This window comes from Dendropsophus ebraccatus, chromosome 7, assembly GCF_027789765.1.
Source record: "Dendropsophus ebraccatus isolate aDenEbr1 chromosome 7, aDenEbr1.pat, whole genome shotgun sequence".
In the NCBI taxonomy this organism is placed as follows: domain Eukaryota; kingdom Metazoa; phylum Chordata; class Amphibia; order Anura; family Hylidae; genus Dendropsophus; species Dendropsophus ebraccatus.
Window position 1 is genome coordinate 4,446,925 of NC_091460.1, and position 20,552 is coordinate 4,467,476.

A 20,552-nucleotide genomic window follows, 5' to 3' on the forward strand; every position below is an offset into this window, starting at 1 on the left:
TAACTGCTGGGACATTACTACTATCACATAACTGCTGGGGACATTACTACTATCACATAACTGCTGGGGACATTACTACTATCACATAACTGCGGGGGGACATTACTACTATCACATAACTGCGGGGGGACATTACTACTATCACATAACTGCGGGGAACATTACTACTATCACATAACTGCGGGGGACATTACTACTATCACATAACTGCTGGGGGACATTACTACTATCACATAACTGCGGGGACATTACTACTATCACATAACTGCGGGGGGACATTACTACTATCACATAACTGCGGGGGACATTACTACTATCACATAACTGCTGGGGGACATTACTACTATCACATAACTGCGGGGACATTACTACTATCACATAACTGCGGGGACATTACTACTATCACATAACTGCGGGGGGACATTACTACTATCACATAACTGCGGGGGGACATTACTACTATCACATAACTGCGGGGACATTACTACTATCACATAACTGCGGGGACATTACTGCTATCACATAACTGCTGGGGGACATTACTGCTATCACATAACTGCTGGGACATTACTACTATCACATAACTGCGGGGGACATTACTGCTATCACATAACTGCTGGGACATTACTACTATCACATAACTGCGGGGGACATTACTACTATCACATAACTGCGGGGACATTACTACTATCACATAACTGCTGGGACATTACTACTATCACATAACTGCTGGGACATTACTACTATCACATAACTGCGGGGACATTACTACTATCACATAACTGCGGGGACATTACTGCTATCACATAACTGCTGGGGGACATTACTGCTATCACATAACTGCGGGGACATTACTACTATCACATAACTGCGGGGGGACATTACTACTATCACATAACTGCGGGGGGACATTACTACTATCACATAACTGCTGGGTGACATTACTACTATCACATAACTGCGGGGACATTACTACTATCACATAACTGCGGGGGGACATTACTACTATCACATAACTGCGGGGACATTACTACTATCACATAACTCTTGGGTGACATTACTACTATCACATAACTGCGGGGACATTACTACTATCACATAACTGCGGGGGGACATTACTACTATCACATAACTGCGGGGGACATTACTGCTATCACATAACTGCTGGGGGACATTACTGCTATCACATAACTGCTGGGACATTACTACTATCACATAACTGCGGGGGACATTACTGCTATCACATAACTGCTGGGACATTACTACTATCACATAACTGCGGGGACATTACTACTATCACATAACTGCGGGGACATTACTACTATCACATAACTGCTGGGGAACATTACTACTATCACATAACTGCGGGGACATTACTACTATCACATAACTGCGGGGACATTACTACTATCACATAACTGCGGGGACATTACTACTATCACATAACTGCGGGGGACATTACTGCTATCACATAACTGCGGGGACATTACTACTATCACATAACTGCGGGGGGACATTACTACTATCACATAACTGCGGGGGGACATTACTACTATCACATAACTCTTGGGTGACATTACTACTATCACATAACTGCTGGGACATTTCTACTATCACATTGTATTTTGTATATAACACCCTCCTTGGCATCCTGACGTCATCACCTGGTCGACAAAGGGGGCGTATCCCCGAAACGGCCGTCCCAGGACGCGAACACACCTGAGCCCTTTCCCTCCCCGCAACATGTGAACTGTAATAAAGCCGCTTAGCTGAATGACAAAGGGTGAGTGCCACTACGTATTTCTTTCCTTCCACTCCAGTATACCTTGCCTCGGTAGTGTGCACCCCCTTCCAGCAGCCACATTCACAATTATTGTCTGGCTTCAGAACCTATCCTTGGTTCCCATCTAGACAGTGCACATTTTGGAGCGGTGCAGGCTTCTGTATTTCACTACCCACTACTATCACATAACTGCGGGGGGACATTACTACTATCACATAACTGCGGGGGGACATTACTACTATCACATAACTGCGGGGACATTACTGCTATCACATAACTGCGGGGGGACATTACTACTATCACATAACTGCGGGGGACATTACTACTATCACATAACTGCGGGGGACATTACTACTATCACATAACTGCGGGGACATTACTACTATCACATAACTGCGGGGACATTACTACTATCACATAACTGCGGGGACATTACTACTATCACATAACTGCGGGGACATTACTGCTATCACATAACTGCGGGGACATTACTGCTATCACATAACTGCGGGGACATTACTGCTATCACATAACTGCGGGGACATTACTACTATCACATAACTGCTGCGGGGACATTACTGCTATCACATAACTGCGGGGACATTACTGCTATCACATAACTGCTGGGACATTACTGCTATCACATAACTGCGGGGACATTACTACTATCACATAACTGCGGGGACATTACTACTATCACATAACTGCGGGGACATTACTACTATCACATAACTGCGGGGACATTACTACTATCACATAACTGCTGGGTGACATTACTACTATCACATAACTGCGGGGGGACATTACTACTATCACATAACTGCGGGGACATTACTGCTATCACATAACTGCTGGGGACATTACTGCTATCACATAACTGCTGGGACATTACTACTATCACATAACTGCGGGGACATTACTACTATCACATAACTGGGGGGACATTACTACTATCCCATAACTGCGGGGACATTACTACTATCCCATAACTGCGGGGACATTACTACTATCACATAACTGCGGGGACATTACTACTATCACATAACTGCGGGGGGACATTACTACTATCACATAACTGCGGGGGGGACATTACTACTATCACATAACTGCGGGGACATTACTACTATCACATAACTGCGGGGGACATTTTCAATACACATTGCATGCAATACATTATCATTAAGTTCATCTGACTTTTCAAGTCCATGTTCAGACTGTGCAATAACCTCATCAGGTATCAGGATGGTCTTGTCAGCCACAGGATTCTTCTCCTCACTTGGTAGCATTGCTGAACATTTGGACTTATTTTGGTCACAGTTCACACAGTAAGACAGTGAGGCTCCGCCCACTGGTAACTCTGGGACTTTTGTATATGGTTCTCCTGGCTCCTCCCCCTTAGGCAGTTGTACGGCACAATTTACAGGGCACTCTCCCTCCCACAACTGCCAGAAATAAGGAAAGTCTCTGCCCAGTATGAACTCCACCTGAAGCTCCGCACAGACCTCCAGCACATGATTTACTGTCCCATAACAAGTTTTATAGTCAATTAGAATAGTCTTACCATACGGCTGTGGGCGACTCTTCACAAACAGTATAATATCCGGATGGACCCTGGACACCTCCTGGCGACAATCCAGGTCAACCAGCAGTGGGATGCCACCCACCAGCAATTCACAGGTTTTTGGTTTGAGTTTCTCTGATCTCCTGACCAGAGGACAATAAGATGCACAGACCCCCGCTCCCATCATCTCCTGCCCAGAGGACAATAAGATGCACAGACCCCCGCTCCCATCATCTCCTGACCAGAGGACAATAAGATGCACAGACCCCCGCTCCCATCATCTCCTGCCCAGAGGACAATAAGATGCACAGACCCCCGCTCCCATCATCTCCTGACCAGAGGACAATAAGATGCACAGACCCCCGCTCCCATCATCTCCTGCCCAGAGGACAATAAGATGCACAGACCCCCGCTCCCATCATCTCCTGCCCAGAGGACAATAAGATGCACAGACCCCCGCTCCCATCATCTCCTGCCCAGAGGACAATAAGATGCACAGACCCCCGCTCCCATCATCTCCTGACCAGAGGACAATAAGATGCACAGACCCCCGCTCCCATCATCTCCTGCCCAGAGGACAATAAGATGCACAGACCCCCGCTCCCATCATCTCCTGACCAGAGGACAATAAGATGCACAGACCCCCGCTCCCATCATCTCCTGACCAGAGGACAATAAGATGCACAGACCCCGGCTCCCATCATCTCCTGACCAGAGGACAATAAGATGCACAGACACCCGCTCCCATCATCTCCTGACCAGAGAACAATAAGATGCACAGACCCCCGCTCCCATCATCTCCTGACCAGAGGACAATAAGATGCACAGACCCCCGCTCCCATCATCTCCTGACCAGAGGACAATAAGCTGCACAGACCCCCGCTCCCATCATCTCCTGACCAGAGGACAATAAGATGCACAGACCCCCGCTCCCATCATCTCCTGACCAGAGGACAATAAGATGCACAGACCCCCGCTCCCATCATCTCCTGACCAGAGGACAATAAGATGCACAGACACCCGCTCCCATCATCTCCTGACCAGAGGACAATAAGATGCACAGTCCCCGGCTCCCATCATCTCCTGACCAGAGGACAATAAGATGCACAGACCCCCGCTCCCATCATCTCCTGACCAGAGGACAATAAGATGCACAGACCCCCGCTCCCATCATCTCCTGACCAGAGAACAATAAGATGCACAGACACCCGCTCCCATCATCTCCTGACCAGAGAACAATAAGATGCACAGACCCCGGCTCCCATCATCTCCTGACCAGAGGACAATAAGATGCACAGACCCCGGCTCCCATCATCTCCTGACCAGAGAACAATAAGATGCACAGACCCCGGCTCCCATCATCTCCTGACCAGAGGACAATAAGATGCACAGACCCCGGCTCCCATCATCTCCTGACCAGAGGACAATAAGATGCACAGACACCCGCTCCCATGCACCTCCAACATGGCTCCCTCTGCTCAGTGACTGCCGCTTGCTGTTGGGGTTGGTTGCTCCTAGCAACATCATCATGGCGCCTCTGCAGAAGTGACTTTTTAACACTTGGGCACTTGGCAAAAGCACATCCAATTACACAACAGTCCATTCTCATACATCTCCAGCCTGGCTCTGGCTGGTTGGCTTTAGGGACGGCACCCTCACGCTTTATATCTGGGGAATCAGACCAGGATGCACCTGGGACCTTGGTACAGCAACCTCTGGGCTTGGACCCCTGTGCTTTCTGGTTAGCCGCCCCCTGCAGTGCAGTGTGGGTATTTGGACACCAGCTCTGTGTAGCAGTACATGCACTGTGTACAGACGCTTTCTGGTTGGGCACCTCCTGCAGTGCAGTGTGGGTATTTGGACACCAGCTCTGTGTAGCAGCACATGCACTGTGTACAGACGCTTTCTGGTTGGGCACCTCCTGCAGTGCAGTGTGGGTATTTGGACACCAGCTCTGTGTAGCAGCACATGCACTGTGTACAGACGCTTTCTGGTTGGGCACCTCCTGCAGTGCAGTGTGGGTATTTGGACACCAGCTCTGTGTAGCAGCACATGCACTGTGTACAGACGCTCGCTTATCCAATGTCCTTTGCAGTTGGGCCTCAACAGCCTCCCGCTCTGCTTCAAACTGCGCAGAGTTATCACCCATCTGTTTGGCCTTGTCCTCACGGCGCTGTATGTCCCATATACGTCTGACATCGTCCTCTGCTAGACCCATGGCCACTATATTCTTTATGCAGCAGAAACACCAGCTCCAAACATAAGCAATACTGGCCTTATCCAGACAACAGTCTCTGTATGTCTCTCTCCATAGCAGCACAGTCTCTGTATGTCTCTCTCCACAGCAGCACAGTCTCTGTATGTCTCTCTCCACAGCAGCACAGCCTCTGTATGTCTCTCTCCACAGCAGCACAGCCTCTGTATGTCTCTCTCCACAGCAGCACAGTCTCTGTATGTCTCTCTCCACAGCAGCACAGCCTCTGTATGTCTCTTTCCACAGGGACACAGGCTCTGTATGTCTCTCTCCACAGCAGCACAGTCTCTGTATGTCTCTCTCCACAGCGACACAGTCTCTGTATGTCTCTCTCTACAGCGACACAGTCTCTGTATGTCTCTCTCCACAGAGACACAACCTCTTATAAGGCTTCTGGCCCTTAAAATTCAGCCACAAACTTCATGTGCCATTTTCTTGCCCGCAGCATCCTCCACCATATGTGACAATCTGGGGGTTACTCACTTGCTGGGATCGCCATCTCCTGGGCCTGAGACGGTCGGCACATCACAAATTGTAGTCCAGTCAGAGCTGTACGCTGTATACTGACCTCAGTCAGCTTTATTTATCCGTTCAAATAACACAAGACATAGGCAACACTGCCAATAAAATAAAACCTGGGCCGTCTAGCCACTGACTAACACATTACAGCTTCCCTAGCTGACTTCCTGAGCCTAATGCTCAATATCACCAGCTCCACTGGTCTCACCCAGACTTGTCTGCAGCTCCCACAGGCCTAGCGCTGCCTGTTCTCCCACCCTGGGGGCCATCACCTGGGAGCCCTCACCTGGGAGCCCTCACCTGGGAGCCCTCACCTGGGAGCCCTCACCTGGGAGCCATCACCTGGGGGCCATCACCTGGGGGCCATCACCTGGGGGCCATCACCTGGGAGCCATCACCTGAGGGCCATCACCTGGGGGCCATCACCTGGGGGCCCTCACCTGGGAGCCCTCACCTGGGCGCCCTCACCTGGGAGCCCTCACCTGGGAGCCCTCACCTGGGGGCCATCACCTGGGGGCCCTCACCTGGGGGCCCTCACCTGGGGGCCCTCACCTGGGGGCCCTCACCTGGGAGCCCTCACCTGGGGGCCCTCACCTGGGAGCCCTCACCTGGGAGCCCTCACCTGGGAGCCCTCACCTGGGAGCCCTCACCTGGGAGCCATCACCTGGGAGCCATCACCTGGGAAGCTCTGGAGTCCCTAATAGATCCACCAGGTGGTTTCAGAGCCTCATTAGCTCTTGGACTGGAGTGCAGTATCTGGAACAGGAGCTCCACCTGATCTCCAATTATCACTCCAGAGGCCCAGAACTGCCTCCTACAGCCCCACCATGCCACAATATATATATGAGTAGGGGGTGTCTGAAGTAGTATATATGAGTGGGGGGGTCTCTAAGGTAATATATATATGAGTGGGGGGGTCTCTAAGGTAATATATATGAGGAGGGGGTCTCTGAGATGATATATATGAGTGAAGGGTCTCTGAGGTAATATATATATATATATATATATATATATATATATATATATATATATATATATATATATGAGTGGGGGTGTCTGAGGTAATATATATGAGTGGGGGGTGTCTGAGGTAATATATATGAGTGGGGGGTGTCTGAGGTAATATATATGAGGGGGGGTCTCTGAGGTAATATATATGAGTGGGGGTGTCTGAGGTAATATATATGAGTGTGTGTGTGGGGGGGGTCTGAGGTAATACAGGAGTACAGGTATGTGTATGTCTGAGGGAATGTGGATAAGCTGGGGACTCTACTATGATGTCTCTAGTCTGTATGTTTATCATCCACCATCTTGTCTTCTTTTCCTCAGATTTGCGGATCCCTTTGATGTGGAAAGACAGTGAATATTTTAAGAATAAAGGTGGTGAGTAGTAGCTGTGGGTGTTGGTCCTGGGTGACTGTAGTCTTTATGGGTGTTGGTCCTGGGTGACTGTAGTCTTTATGGGTGGTGGTCCCGGGTGACTGTAGTCTTTATGGGTGGTGGTCCTGGGTGACTGTAGTCTTTATGGGTGGTGGTCCTGGGTGACGGTAGTCTTTATGGGTGATGGTCCTGGGTGACTGTAGTCTTTATGGATGGTGGTCCTGGGTGACGGTAGTCTTTATGGGTGGTGGTCCTGGGTGACTGTAGTCTTTATGGGTGGTGGTCCTGGGTGACGGTAGTCTTTATGGGTGGTGGTCCTGGGTGACTGTAGTCTTTATGGGTGGTGGTCCTGGGTGACTGTAGTCTTTATGGGTGGTGGTCCTGGGTGACTGTAGTCTTTATGGGTGGTGGTCCTGGGTGACTGTAGTCTTTATGGGTGATGGTCCTGGGTGATTGTAGTCTTTATGGGTGTTGGTCCCGGGTGACTGTAGTCTTTATGGGTGATGGTCCCGGGTGACTGTAGTCTTTATGGGTGGTGGTTCTTGGTGACGGTAGTCTTCATTGGTGGTGGTTCTTGGTAACGGTAGTCTTCATGGATTGTGGTCCCGGGTGACTGTAGTCTTTAAGGGTGGTGGTCCTGGGTGACTGTAGTCTTTATGGGTGGTGGTCCTGGGTGACTGTAGTCTTTATGGGTGGTGGTTCTTGTTGACGGTATTCTTCATGGATTGTGGTCCTGGGTGATGATAGTCTTCATGGATTGTGGTCATGGGTGACTGTAGTCTTTATGGATGGTGGTCCTGGGTGACTGTAGTCTTTATGGGTGGTGGTCCTGGGTGACTGTAGTCTTTATGGGTGGTGGTTCTTGGTGACAGTAGTCTTCATGGATTGTGGTCCTGGGTGACTGTAGTCTTTATGGGTGATGGTCCTGGGTGATTGTAGTCTTTATGGGTGTTGGTCCTGGGTGACTGTAGTCTTTATGGGTGATGGTCCCGGGTGACTGTAGTCTTTATGGGTGGTGGTTCTTGGTGACGGTAGTCTTCATTGGTGGTGGTTCTTGGTGACGGTAGTGTTCATGGATTGTGGTCCCGAGTGACTGTAGTCTTTATGGGTGGTGGTCCTGGGTGACTGTAGTCTTTATGGGTGGTGGTTCTTGGTGACAGTAGTCTTCATGGATTGTGGTCCTGGGTGACGGTAGTCTTCATGGATTGTGGTCCTGGATGACTGTAGGCCCTGTGGATGGATGTCCCCATTGACTGTATGTAGTGTGTGGTCTCTATAGGGGGTGTTCCCTGCTCACTGTAGTGTTCATGGTGGATGGTCCTGGGTGACTGTAGTCTCAGTGGGTGATCATCCCAAGTGACTATAGTTCTAATGGATGATGGTCCCTGGGGTGATGTGTGGGAGAGATGGACTCCACCATCTTTTCATCCAGAAAAGTTCTGTCTAGTTATATATAGGGGGTGGGGCTGCACGCAAAATAACACTAATCTATTACACTGCATAGTTTATAGTGTATCTGCACAAACCCACACTCACTACATGGTCAGTACATGGACACAAGATACACACTCGAGATCTCCAAGTCTCCACGATACATCACATAGACAAGATCATCTGATCATGTGACTCTTGCTCGTTTCCACCCTTGTATTGCAGAGCTTCACCGCTGTGCAGTGTTCTGCGCTCTGCAGATTCGGGGAGAGGTTTACGACACTGAGATGGTCTTTGTAGATCGAACCTCCACCGACATCTGCTTTGAGAATGCTATAGTCTTGTGAGTATTGCTGTGTATGATGACGTGGGGGGCTCGTCCTCTCCTTCACCGGTCATTGTCCACCAACCTGTTATGTCCTCTCCAGCTCCGACGTAGACCCAGGGTTCGAGCTCAGTCTGCAGCTCTACAGTTGTGCCATGGATGAAGACTTCTCACTCTCTGGAACACCGCGGAGATTATCCACCAGACTCAGCAGTTCACTGGGGAGGTCTTCTGGGCGCAGATTACGAGCTGCCATTGATGGGGCCTGTAATAACGGAGTAGGAAGCCCCATCTTGCTGCCACCTCCCAGCTTCCCGTGAGTACTGCCGGGTGCGGGGTTTGCTGTGTGCCCCGGCCCTGCCTCCTGGAGTTATTATATGTAACATTATAAGTATATTATTCTCCTCTGTCCAGTCACAATAACCATGTTATATTGCATGTTCTATATTCTTTCAGGGGGCCTAAATTTCAGTTGTTAGCCCATACCAAGCTGACCCTAGCACATGTGCAGGATGGCTTCAGGACTCACGACCTCACTATCAGCAGCTCTGGTAAGAAAATGAATAAAAAGGCCCCCCCCCTTTCCTCTCTAGAGGTCCCGCAATGGGGTCTGCCCATAGGCCACTTGTTTTAGCTGTATAGCTTTCATATTGTGAAGTAAGGACAGGTTAATTTCTCCAAGACTCTGCCTGTCTGGCCTGATAGCTGTCGGCCCACCGCCCATTTGGCTGACAGCCATCCCTCCAGATACCCAAAAGGCTAATCTTCCAAAGAACAAAAGAATTGGCAAAAGATATTCGACGCGGCCAATTCTCCTTTATTTACTGTTAGGGAGGGTCAGGAGGCCATCATATACCTACACAGAGTTAGCGGGTATGGCCAGCTGAATCCTGGTAGTGATTTACGTTTCGGGGTATGGGGTGCTAAAAAGTTGACAATTTCAAAGTGAATATGTGGGGATTTTTTTTTTTTCTAAATTGGAGAACCTTGAGAATTGTCCCTACTAGGATGGATCATCAGCGATTTGTATAAGTAGTATCACTGCAAGGTGGGGGAATGGGAAACAGATGAGGCATATGGGAGACCCCATTGCGGGACCCTTTAGTAAGAAAAGGTCTGGAGGATCAGAAGAGTCTTCTTGCCGGAAATCTTGCAGCTCCACTTGATACTTAATATCCAGATACATCTATATAATTACTATCTTATGTCTGTAACAACGTTCTTGGTTTTGGTAGGAACATTCATCCCCTATTGAGACAAAACTCTGAGTATGGATATAGACCTCTATGTATACATATAGACCTGTATGCATGGTGATATGTATAGACCTGTATGTATAGGGATAGGTGTAGACCTGTATGTATGGTGATGTGTATAGGGATATGTATGCATGGTGATATGTATAGGGATATGTATGTATGTATGATGATATGTAATGACCTGTATGTATGGTGATGTGTATAGGGATATGTATGCATGGTGATATGTATAGGGATATGTATGTATGTATGATGATATGTAATGACCTGTATGTATGGTGATGTGTATAGGGATATGTATGCATGGTGATATGTATAGGGATATGTATGTATGTATGATGATATGTATAAATGGGGGATATTTATAGGGATATGTATCTATGGGGATATGTATAGGGATATGTATGTATGGTAATATGTATAGGGATATAAATGTATGGTGATATAAATGTATGGTGATATGTATGTATGTATGGGGATATATATAGGGATATATATGTATGATGATGATATGTACAGGGATATGTATGTATGGTGATATGTTTAGGAATATATGTATAGGGATATGTATGTATGGTAATATGTAGTGTCATGGTTGAGTACAGCCTCTTGTCCTTACAGATGACAGCTCCTGTTGGCTGCCGTTATATGGAAGCGTGTGCTGCCGTCTCACCGCTCAGCCGGATTGTATGAACCAGGACATGATGTCGGGAGTTCTTCACATCCAGGTACTGTGCTATATAATAGTGTGCTCCGTGGCTGGAGGACATGAGGACTGTATATAACAGGGGACTATTGCAGGCCCGGGGGCAGAAGAGCTGGCAGCGGATGTTCTGTGTGTTACGTGGATGCCGCCTGCTCTGCTACAGAGGACAATGTCACCCGGGCTCCGAAACCGAACCCCAACTCACTGTGTTTGTTAATAAGGTAAGTATATCATTATTGTGTGATGTGTGATGGTATACAGGGGAATATCTGCATGTGTGATGGTGTATAGGGGATATCTGTATTATATGGAGGAAGTGTCTGGATTATACGTGTTATATTATATGGGGGGGGGTCTGGATTACATTATATGTATAACCCTGTGGTATCTGTATAATGTGGGGTCACTGGGACGTATTCATGTATCCCGCACTCATCCCCAGGAGACCAGGATCCGGTGTTCAGATCGTGAGGGTCAGAGTCAGGTCCACACCTTGTCCATTACTAACCGCTACGGCTGTGAGGAGGTGACTCACACAGCCAAAGCCGAGACCCGAGATGACCTGCGCCGCTGGATGGAGGCCTTCTGGCAGCACTTCTATGACATGAGTATGTATGAATATCTTTCCTTCTCATCCTCCTCCCATCTACCCCTTCACCCCTTGTCTGTGACCTGCACCTCCTTTCTGACTGCGATACAATGGCCGCCGTCATGTCCTCCTCATTGTGTCACCTGCACCTTCCCTCTGACTGCGATACAATGGCCGCCGTCATGTCCTCCGCATTGTGTCACTTGCACCTTCTCTCTGACTGCGATACAATGGCCGCCGTCATGTCTTCCTCATTGTGTTACCTGCACCTTCTCTCTGACTGCGATACAATGGCCGCCGTCATGTCCTCCTCATTGTGTCACCTGCACCTTCTCTGACTGCGATACAATGGCCGCCGTCATGTCCTCCTCATTGTGTCACCTGCACTCTCTCTGACTGCGATACAATGGCCGCCGTCATGTCCTCCTCATTGTGTCACCTGCACCTTCGTTCTGACTGCGATACAATGGCCGCCGTCATGTCCTCCTCATTGTGTCACCTGCACCTTCTCTCTGACTGCGATACAATGGCCGCCGTCATGTCTTCCGCATTGTGTCACCTGCACCTTCTCTCTGACTGCGATACAATGGCCGCCGTCATGTCCTCCTCATTGTGTCACCTGCACTCTCTCTGACTGCGATACAATGGCCGCCGTCATGTCCTCCTCATTGTGTCACCTGCACCTTCTCTCTGACTGCGATACAATGGCCGCCGTCATGTCCTCCTCATTGTGTCACCTGCACCTTCTCTCTGACTGCGATACAATGGCCGCCGTCATGTCCTCCTCATTGTGTCACCTGCACCTTCTCTCTGACTGCGATACAATGGCCGCCGTCATGTCCTCCTCATTGTGTCACCTGCACCTTCTCTCTGACTGCGATACAATGGCCGCCGTCATGTCCTCCGCATTGTGTCACCTGCACCTTCTCTCTGACTGCGATACAATGGCCGCCGTCATGTCCTCCTCATTGTGTCACCTGCACCTTCTCTCTGACTGCGATACAATGGCTGCCGTCATGTCCTCCTCATTGTGTCACCTGCACCTTCTCTCTGACTGCGATACAATGGCCGCCGTCATGTCTTCCTCATTGTGTCACCCGCACCTTCCCTCTGACTGCGATACAATGGCCGCCGTCATGTCCTCCGCATTGTCACCTGCACCTTCTCTCTGACTGCGATACAATGGCCGCCGTCATGTCTTCCTCATTGTGTTACCTGCAGGTCAGTGGAAGCAATGCTGTGATGACTTGATGAAAATAGAAACCCCCCCACCCAAGAGACCCACGGCCGCCCTCGCCAAGCAAGGCTCCCTCTATCATGAAATGGGTAAGTAACTCTAAGGGGGGCAGAATTAGGGTACAGGGCAAATGTGATATGACTTGGAGGTGAGCTTGGAGGGTAATGGTGGGGCTAATAGAAAGCGAATGCTCGGAGAAGATGGGTGACGGGACATCTGGATGAGAAAAGTTATCGTCATGCTGAGAATGGATGAAGGATGAAAGTGATGGGAGTCATGAGGAGGACGGTTGTCTTGATAAGAAGGTTAACGGGGAGGAGGAGGAGGAGGAGAAATTTGGATAAGCGTGTGATGAGGAGGATGATAGGAACTTAGGTATTGGGTGGAGGGGATTGGTTTGTTGGAGAAGGATGATGAGGATGATAAAAATAATTGATAAAATGAGAAGGGGAACAGTGATAAGGAGGAGAATGGCAGAATCATAAGAGTGATGGGGAGGATAAGGAGGAGAGGAACAGCACAGTGAGAAGTAAGGAAGATGAGGAGCAGTATCGTCAGAAGTAAAAGATGAGGAGCAGTATGATGTGAAGTAAGGGAAAGGAAGAGGAGGAGGATGTGAAGTAAGGGAAAGGGAGAGGAGGAGAAGTAAGGGAGATGAGCAGGAGGAGGATGAGAAGTAAGAGATGAGGAGCAGTATGATGTGAAGTAAGGGAAAGGAAGAGGAGGAGGATGAGAAGTAAGGAAGATGAGCAGGAGGAGGATGAGAAGTAAGGGAGATGAGCAGGAGGAGGATGAGAAGTAAGGGAGATGAACAGGAGGAGGATGAGAAGTAAGGGAGATAAGCAGGAGGAGGATGAGAAGTAAGAGAGGAGGAGCAGTATGATGTGAAGTAAGGGAAAGGAAGAGGAGGAGAATGAGAAGTAAGGGAGATGAGGAGGATGTGAAGTAAGGGAAAGGGAGAGGAGGAGAAGTAAGGGAGATGAGCAGGAGGAGGATGAGAAGTAAGAGATGAGGAGCAGTATGATGTGAAGTAAGGGAAAGGAAGAGGAGGAGGATGAGAAGTAAGGGAGATGAGGAGGGTGAGAAGTAAGGGAAAGGAAGAGGAGGAGAATGAGAAGTAAGGGAGATGAGGAGGGTGAGAAGTAAGGAAAAGGAAGAGGAGGAGGATGAGAAGTAAGGGAGATGATGAGGAGGAGGATGAGAAGTAAGAAAGATGAGGAGGATGAGAAGTAAGAAAGATGAGGGGCAGTATCATGAGAAGAGATGAGGAGCAGTATGATGTGAAGTAACGGAAAGGAAGAGGAGGAGAATGAGAAGTAAGGGAGATGAGGAGGAGGAGGAGGATGAGAAGTAAGGGAGATGAGGAGGAGGAGGATGAGAAGTAAGGAAGATGAGGAGGAGGAGGAGAAGTAAGAGATGAGGAGCAGTATGATGTGAAGTAAGGGAAAGGAAGAGGAGGAGGATGAGAAGTAAGGAAGATGAGGAGGAGGAGGATGAGAAGTAAGGAAGATGAGGAGGAGGAGGAGGAGGAGAAGTAAGAGATGAGGAGCAGTATGATGTGAAGTAAGGGAGATGAGTGGGAGGAGGAGGAGGAGGAGGAGAAGTAAGAGATGAGGAGCAGTATGATGTGAAGTAAGGGAAAGGAAGAAGAGGAGGAGGATGAGTAGTAAGGGAGATGAGGAAGAGAAGGAAAAGAAGTAAGGGAGATAAGGACGATGAGAAGTAAGGGAGATAAGGAAGAGGATGAGAAGTAAAGAGATGAGGAGCAGTACAGTGAAGTAAGGGAAAGGAAGAGGAAGAGAATGAGAAGTAAGGGAGACGAGGAGGAGGAGAAGTAAGGGCCCTATTACACAGGACGATTATCGTTCGAAAAATCGTTATATCGTTCGTATTTAAACAATAATCGTGTGTAATTGCAGGCAACGATTGAAAAATCGTTTGTATGTCTTTGATCGTTGATTTAGATTTGAACCTAAAATTATCGTTAATCATTCGCTAATCATTTGCTGTAGTTCCACATTCGTTCGCTCAAGTTCTGGGTTTTTTCACTAATTGTTCAGTGTAATTGCGCATTGTTCATTGTTTTGCTGGGATCAGATGGGATAAACGATCATAGTAACTAACGATTATCGTTCTGTGTAATATGGTGAACGATTTCAGGTTAAGGATAAACAATCTTGTTTGCAATAATTTATCGTTAATCGTTAATTGTTAAAAATCGCTCCGTGTAATAGGACCCTAAGGGAGATGAGTAGGATGAGGAGTAAGGGAGAGGAGGAGCAGTATGATGATGAGTAGTCTGGTAACTTAGGAGAATAATTGATGATGTAGTTGATGAAGAGGAGGAGCAGTATGATGAGAAGTCAGGTGGGTAAGGAGCAGTACAGTGAGAAGGAGTTGAGGAGTAGGATAAGAAGTATGGGAGCTGAGGAGCAGTATGATGATGAGTAGTATGATAAGTTAGGAGAATAATGGGTGATGTAGTTGATGGGTTGTTGTCCCTTCTTCCTTATATAATAATGATTTACGCGCTCTCTTCTCTGGTGTGAATGATGATCACATGTTGTGTCCTCTATCACGACTACTAACCTTACACCTGTCTGTCTCTTACATTCATAATAACACTCTCTTTTTCTCTCTCCTGTGTCTGCATGCATTGCATGGCGCCCCCTTCCTTCCTCTGCCCCCGCTCTTCTCCTTCTGCATGGTCCATGCCCTTCCTTCTGCTCAGCTCTGTCTGCTGCCCCCAGTCCTGAGGGGCTGCTGCTGCAGGATAATGCAGTGTCTGCTGAAATCCGATCACTGCTGTGCACCTATTACACAGAAAGGTTTGTAAGATGCGGCCCCCTGTGCGTGTGGCCCCCTCACAGACATCATCAAAGGGGCCAATGCGCTGGGAAAACTATGGGTGTAGTGGGTCAGCTGATAGGAGAAGGCCCTAGATGTCTCATCCCGTTGTCGTAGTCAGATGGGCAGAGGAAACTTCACCCTTCATCTCACTGCTGTTCCCTTCCTGGTCCACCTTTTACCATTGATGATGAACTGTAGAGAAGTCAGATCTCCCAAGACTCCAGTTGTAGGGTCTTTAGTGATATCGATATCTAGTGGTCATACTGTCGTGTCCATCAGGGAAGTCTATAGGTTGTGTAGGTCTCGGGAACGTTACTGACATTGTCTTTCTGCTCCTACAGCTATTGAGGGCCTTGGCCCCATCCCCGACCTTCTATCCCAGAGAATGAAGGAGTTTGAGCTCCAGAGGGGTCTTGATCCACCACCATGGACGTCTTTCTTCCACAGCCCTCCCCCTGGGCATCCTTCTTGTTCTTCTTCCTCTGAATGTGACAGTCCTCCAGCCCAAACTTCCAAGCCCAGACCCCGAACACTTTCCTTAGATGCCAAACTAACATCACTGAAGAGCCGCGGCCTGAAGATTGCTGAGGGTCCATCTGGTCATGGATCATCTGAAAGTCCTCGACCAGAGGCAAGAAACAGCAGCAGCAGTGGCAGCAGCACCCCGGACTCTGAGAGAGGGCGTCCCACCCGCAAGAATATAAAAAGCCTGAAAACCAGACTGGACCCCAGGAACTGGCTCCAAAGCCAAGTGTGAGCTGTCCTCTAACAAGTCCCACAGCAGCAGGAGACAAGGCCAGAGGCGGCCATGCCTGGTGACTGCATGGCGGCCAGAGTATGCTGCGGACTCGTTCTCTGGAGGTGCATTGGAGCTACCCCTCCTCCTTGGTTGAGGCCGGTATTTTATTGCTTGTGACATGTAATAAGCTTGATTGAGATTAACACGGGGTCCGTCCTTGGCGACTCTCAGCGACACTGCCCCCAATCACAGACAATGATAATGTATGGGAGACATGGTGGGATCCCTCCAACATAGGAGACACGAAGAACAAGAGGGAAGCAGGTGCTGAGCCTTCTGAACATGGCAGCCGTCACCAGAGCAGGTGCAATATAGAGATAGAAAACATATGAACGGGGTCCTCCGCTTCTCATACATTGTCCCGCGGCAGGAAAACCGCAGATCTGCTGTGCCGGAACCTACAAATAACAGGACAGACTGCATGCACTAAAGAATGGCAATTATTTATATACAGGATGTTTACAAATTCTTTACTGCACTGTAGGGGGCACAGAGTCAGCTCCTCCCACTGCAGGGTCACCGGAGGGAGATATGGGGAACAGAGTCAGCTCCTCCCACTGCAGGGTCACCGGAGGGAGGTATGGGGAACAGAGTCAGCTCCTCCCACTGCAGGGTCACCGGAGGGAGGTATGGGGAACAGAGTCAGCTCCTCCCACTGCAGGGTCACCGGAGGGAGGTATGGGGAACAGAGTCAGCTCCTCCCACTGCAGGGTCACCGGAGGGAGGTATGGGGAACAGAGTCAGCTCCTCCCACTGCAGGGTCACCGAAGGGAGGTATGGGGCACAGATTCAGCTCCTCCCACTGCAGGGTCACCGGAGGGAGGTATGGGGCACAGAGTCAGCTCCTCCCACTGCAGGGTCACCGGAGGGAGGTATGGGGCACAGAGTCAGCTCCTCCCACTGCAGGGTCACCGGAGGGAGGTATGGGGCACAGAGTCAGCTCCTCCCACTGCAGGGTCACCGGAGGGAGGTATGGGGCACAGAGTCAGCTCCTCCCACTGCAGGGTCACCGGAGGGAGGTATGGGGCACAGAGTCAGCTCCTCCCACTGCAGGGTCACCGGAGGGAGGTATGGGGCACAGAGTCAGCTCCTCCCACTGCAGGGTCACCGGAGGGAGGTATGGGGCACAGAGTCAGCTCCTCCCACTGCAGGGTCACCGGAGGGAGGTATGGGGCACAGAGTCAGCTCCTCCCACTGCAGGGTCACCGGAGGGAGGTATGGGGCACAGAGTCAGCTCCTCCCACTGCAGGGTCACCGGAGGGAGGTATGGGGCACAGAGTCAGCTCCTCCCACTGCAGGGTCACCGGAGGGAGGTATGGGGCACAGAGTCAGCTCCTCCCACTGCAGGGTCACCGGAGGGAGGTCTGAGGCACAGAGTCAGCTCCTCCCACTGCAGGGTGACAGGAGGGAGGTCTGAGGCACAGTCACCTCCTCCCACTGCAGGGTCACCGGAGGGAGGTCTGAGGCACAGAGTCAGCTCCTCCCACTGCAGGGTGACAGGAGGGAGATCTGAGTCAGCTCCTCCCATGCATCACCTCTGGGTGCTGCCCTTGCGGTCACCGGACCCGTCTTGGTGTTGGTACCAGCTTCTCTGGTCCTGGCTCGGTGGAAGCTTTATGATGATAACAGCCTAACCAAATATCTACTAACAGAATATTATTATATGTCAATAAATGGTTATTGCCGAGACTCCAGTACATTTGTGGCCTATGGCCTTCAGACCTGCCCCCTATGGGCACCATGATGCCCCAGCATGCCCTGTTCTGGATATGATCAGGCCATAGTCATGTCTGATGCCTCCTTGCCCTCACTGGAGACCTCACAGTCTTCCACAGGTTATTCTTCATGACTCCTAGAGTCCGGTCCTGGACATCAGCGCGGATATTGGTCACATGATATCCGGCATCCCCGGAATTATACTGAACAGGCGCATAACTGCTAATATCTGTTTGTGGGTGCACTATGAAGGGAATGGCTGATGGCGGTCACATGTCTGTGATAATGGGTGATTCACCTACCCTGATATATATATCGGGGGTCTTCAAAATGGAGAAAAACATTATGGGTAAGTTTATAGTTGACCTAACAAAAAGTGATGCCCTGTTAGATCTTGTGATGTGCCCTTATAGCTTGCACCCCAGAGTTCTTAGAAAACTTAGTTTAGTTTACACCCCAGAGCTTTTAGAGAGCTTAAAGGGGTTTGTCTGGCATGAACTAAAAATTAATGATGCTGCGAGGGACATAAAAGTGCAGCATACTTACCTGGCTCGCTCTGCCACAGCTGCTGGTACCCAGGCCGCCCGCTCTCTGCTGCTCTCGTCTTTTTGACCACTTCCGCTGATGTGTCGTTCCCACAGGAAACAGGCACTCAGCATAGTGCATAGCACAGTATAGTGCTGTCTGTGCTGAACGGTTATTTCCTGTGGGAACGGCACAACAGTGAAAGTTGTCAAAAAGATGACAGTAACAGACAGCAGGTGGCATGGGAACGGAGCAGGCCAGGTAAGTATACTGCACTGTTGTGTCCCTTGCAGCATCATACATTCTTAGTATATGCCAGACAGCACCTTTAATTCAGTTTACACCCCAGAATTCTTAGAGAGCTTAGTTCAGTTTACACCCCAGAATTCTTAGAGAGCTTAGTTCAGTTTATACCCCAGAATTCTTAGAGAGCTGAGCTTCTTTGGTGACTGGTATAGCACAAGGGGACTGATGCAAGGCAAATGTGGTGATGCCTGGTGATGCTTATCAGCTCCTTTTCAAGGTCAATTATAGACCAGTAAGCTTAGGGTGCTTTTACAAGTGGCAATTTCTCACCCATGGGCCGCCAGAAATGAGCACCGATCAGCGAGATTGGCACTCGTTTGCAGTGCCTTTACACAGCAGGAGAAATTGAGCTGCGAGGCTGCACAAACGATCCATGCGTCATTCGTGCAACCATTGAAACTGACAGCACATATATACATATATCCGAGCTGTCAGCTTCCACATCACACAGCAGTAAATACTTACCTAGTGCACTTCTGCTATGATCCGGCATCCTCTTGTCTGACGCTCCCATTCAGTCGTTGTGTCTTTAGGCCCCGCCTCCTCCGGCTATCAAGCATTCTGGAGGAGACAGTGGCCTTAAGATGCGGTGGCTGGATGGGGGAGCCGGAGAGGAGGATGTAAGATCTCAGCAGCAGCGCACTAGGTAAGTATGTACTGCTGTGTGATCTGGAAACTTACAGCACAGATGTATGTATATTCTATATGTAAATATGTACGATCCTATATGTATATCCATGCTGTCGGGCTTCACATCCCCTGTTTACACAGGAAAGATGGCGGCCGAGGATGAGAAATTTTGAAACATGTGTAAAGACACTCTCAGCCGAGGATCAGGCGTTTTCTCCATCCTCAGCTGATCGTTCTAACTTTTACATGGGCTGATTATGGGCTGCAGGAGCGTTTCTAGCAAAACACCATGCTGATAATCGGTCCCCTACCCATGATTCCTACTCCTAATGGTCACCAGTAGAGAAAAGCGAACTGGCTGAAGTTCAGGTTCATATGAATGGAGGGTGGATACCGCCTGGTGACGCCCGCCTGAAAAACTGGGATACAGCCTAGTTTACAATGTTGGTGCCAGTATTCTTCATTAGCACCGACCCGATCTATGCACTGGAGATGAGCTCGGTGCCCCCAGTGTAATGATATCCCCTCCCCTCAGTTACGTAGCCAGGCATGAGTCTGTGGACTAGTCACCCAGAAGCTGGTTCTTTACTGTAAGAGCTGTAAATCTGTAAAGTATCTCCCCCCCTCAAGGATCTGGTTCTTTACTAGAACAGCTTTGAGCCTGTAGAGTAGTCACCCCAGG

The 20,552-nt window shown here is 49.4% G+C and overlaps 1 protein-coding gene across 7 annotated transcripts in view; it reads left to right on the plus strand.

Moving 5' to 3' along the window:
• RTKN (rhotekin) overlaps positions 1-18,382 on the plus strand; it is a 64,185-nt gene extending 45,803 nt beyond the window's left edge. For 4 of the 7 annotated variants that reach the window (XM_069977069.1, XM_069977068.1, XM_069977070.1 and 1 more), the window contains 9 exons: positions 7,447-7,500; positions 9,154-9,271; positions 9,357-9,569; positions 9,710-9,804; positions 11,134-11,240; positions 11,314-11,439; positions 11,661-11,826; positions 13,029-13,133; positions 16,236-18,382. In XM_069977069.1, the coding sequence (XP_069833170.1) occupies positions 7,447-7,500; positions 9,154-9,271; positions 9,357-9,569; positions 9,710-9,804; positions 11,134-11,240; positions 11,314-11,439; positions 11,661-11,826; positions 13,029-13,133; positions 16,236-16,651 (1,400 nt within the window). In that variant the 3' untranslated portion in view covers positions 16,652-18,382. Of the gene's footprint in view, positions 1-7,446; positions 7,501-9,153; positions 9,272-9,356; positions 9,570-9,709; positions 9,805-11,133; positions 11,241-11,313; positions 11,440-11,660; positions 11,827-13,028; positions 13,134-15,775; positions 15,873-16,235 lie in introns of all 7 variants that reach the window. The other 3 variants (XM_069977074.1, XM_069977073.1, XR_011363905.1) reach the window with 2 other exon arrangements.
• The last annotated feature ends 2,170 nt before the right edge of the window (positions 18,383-20,552 follow it).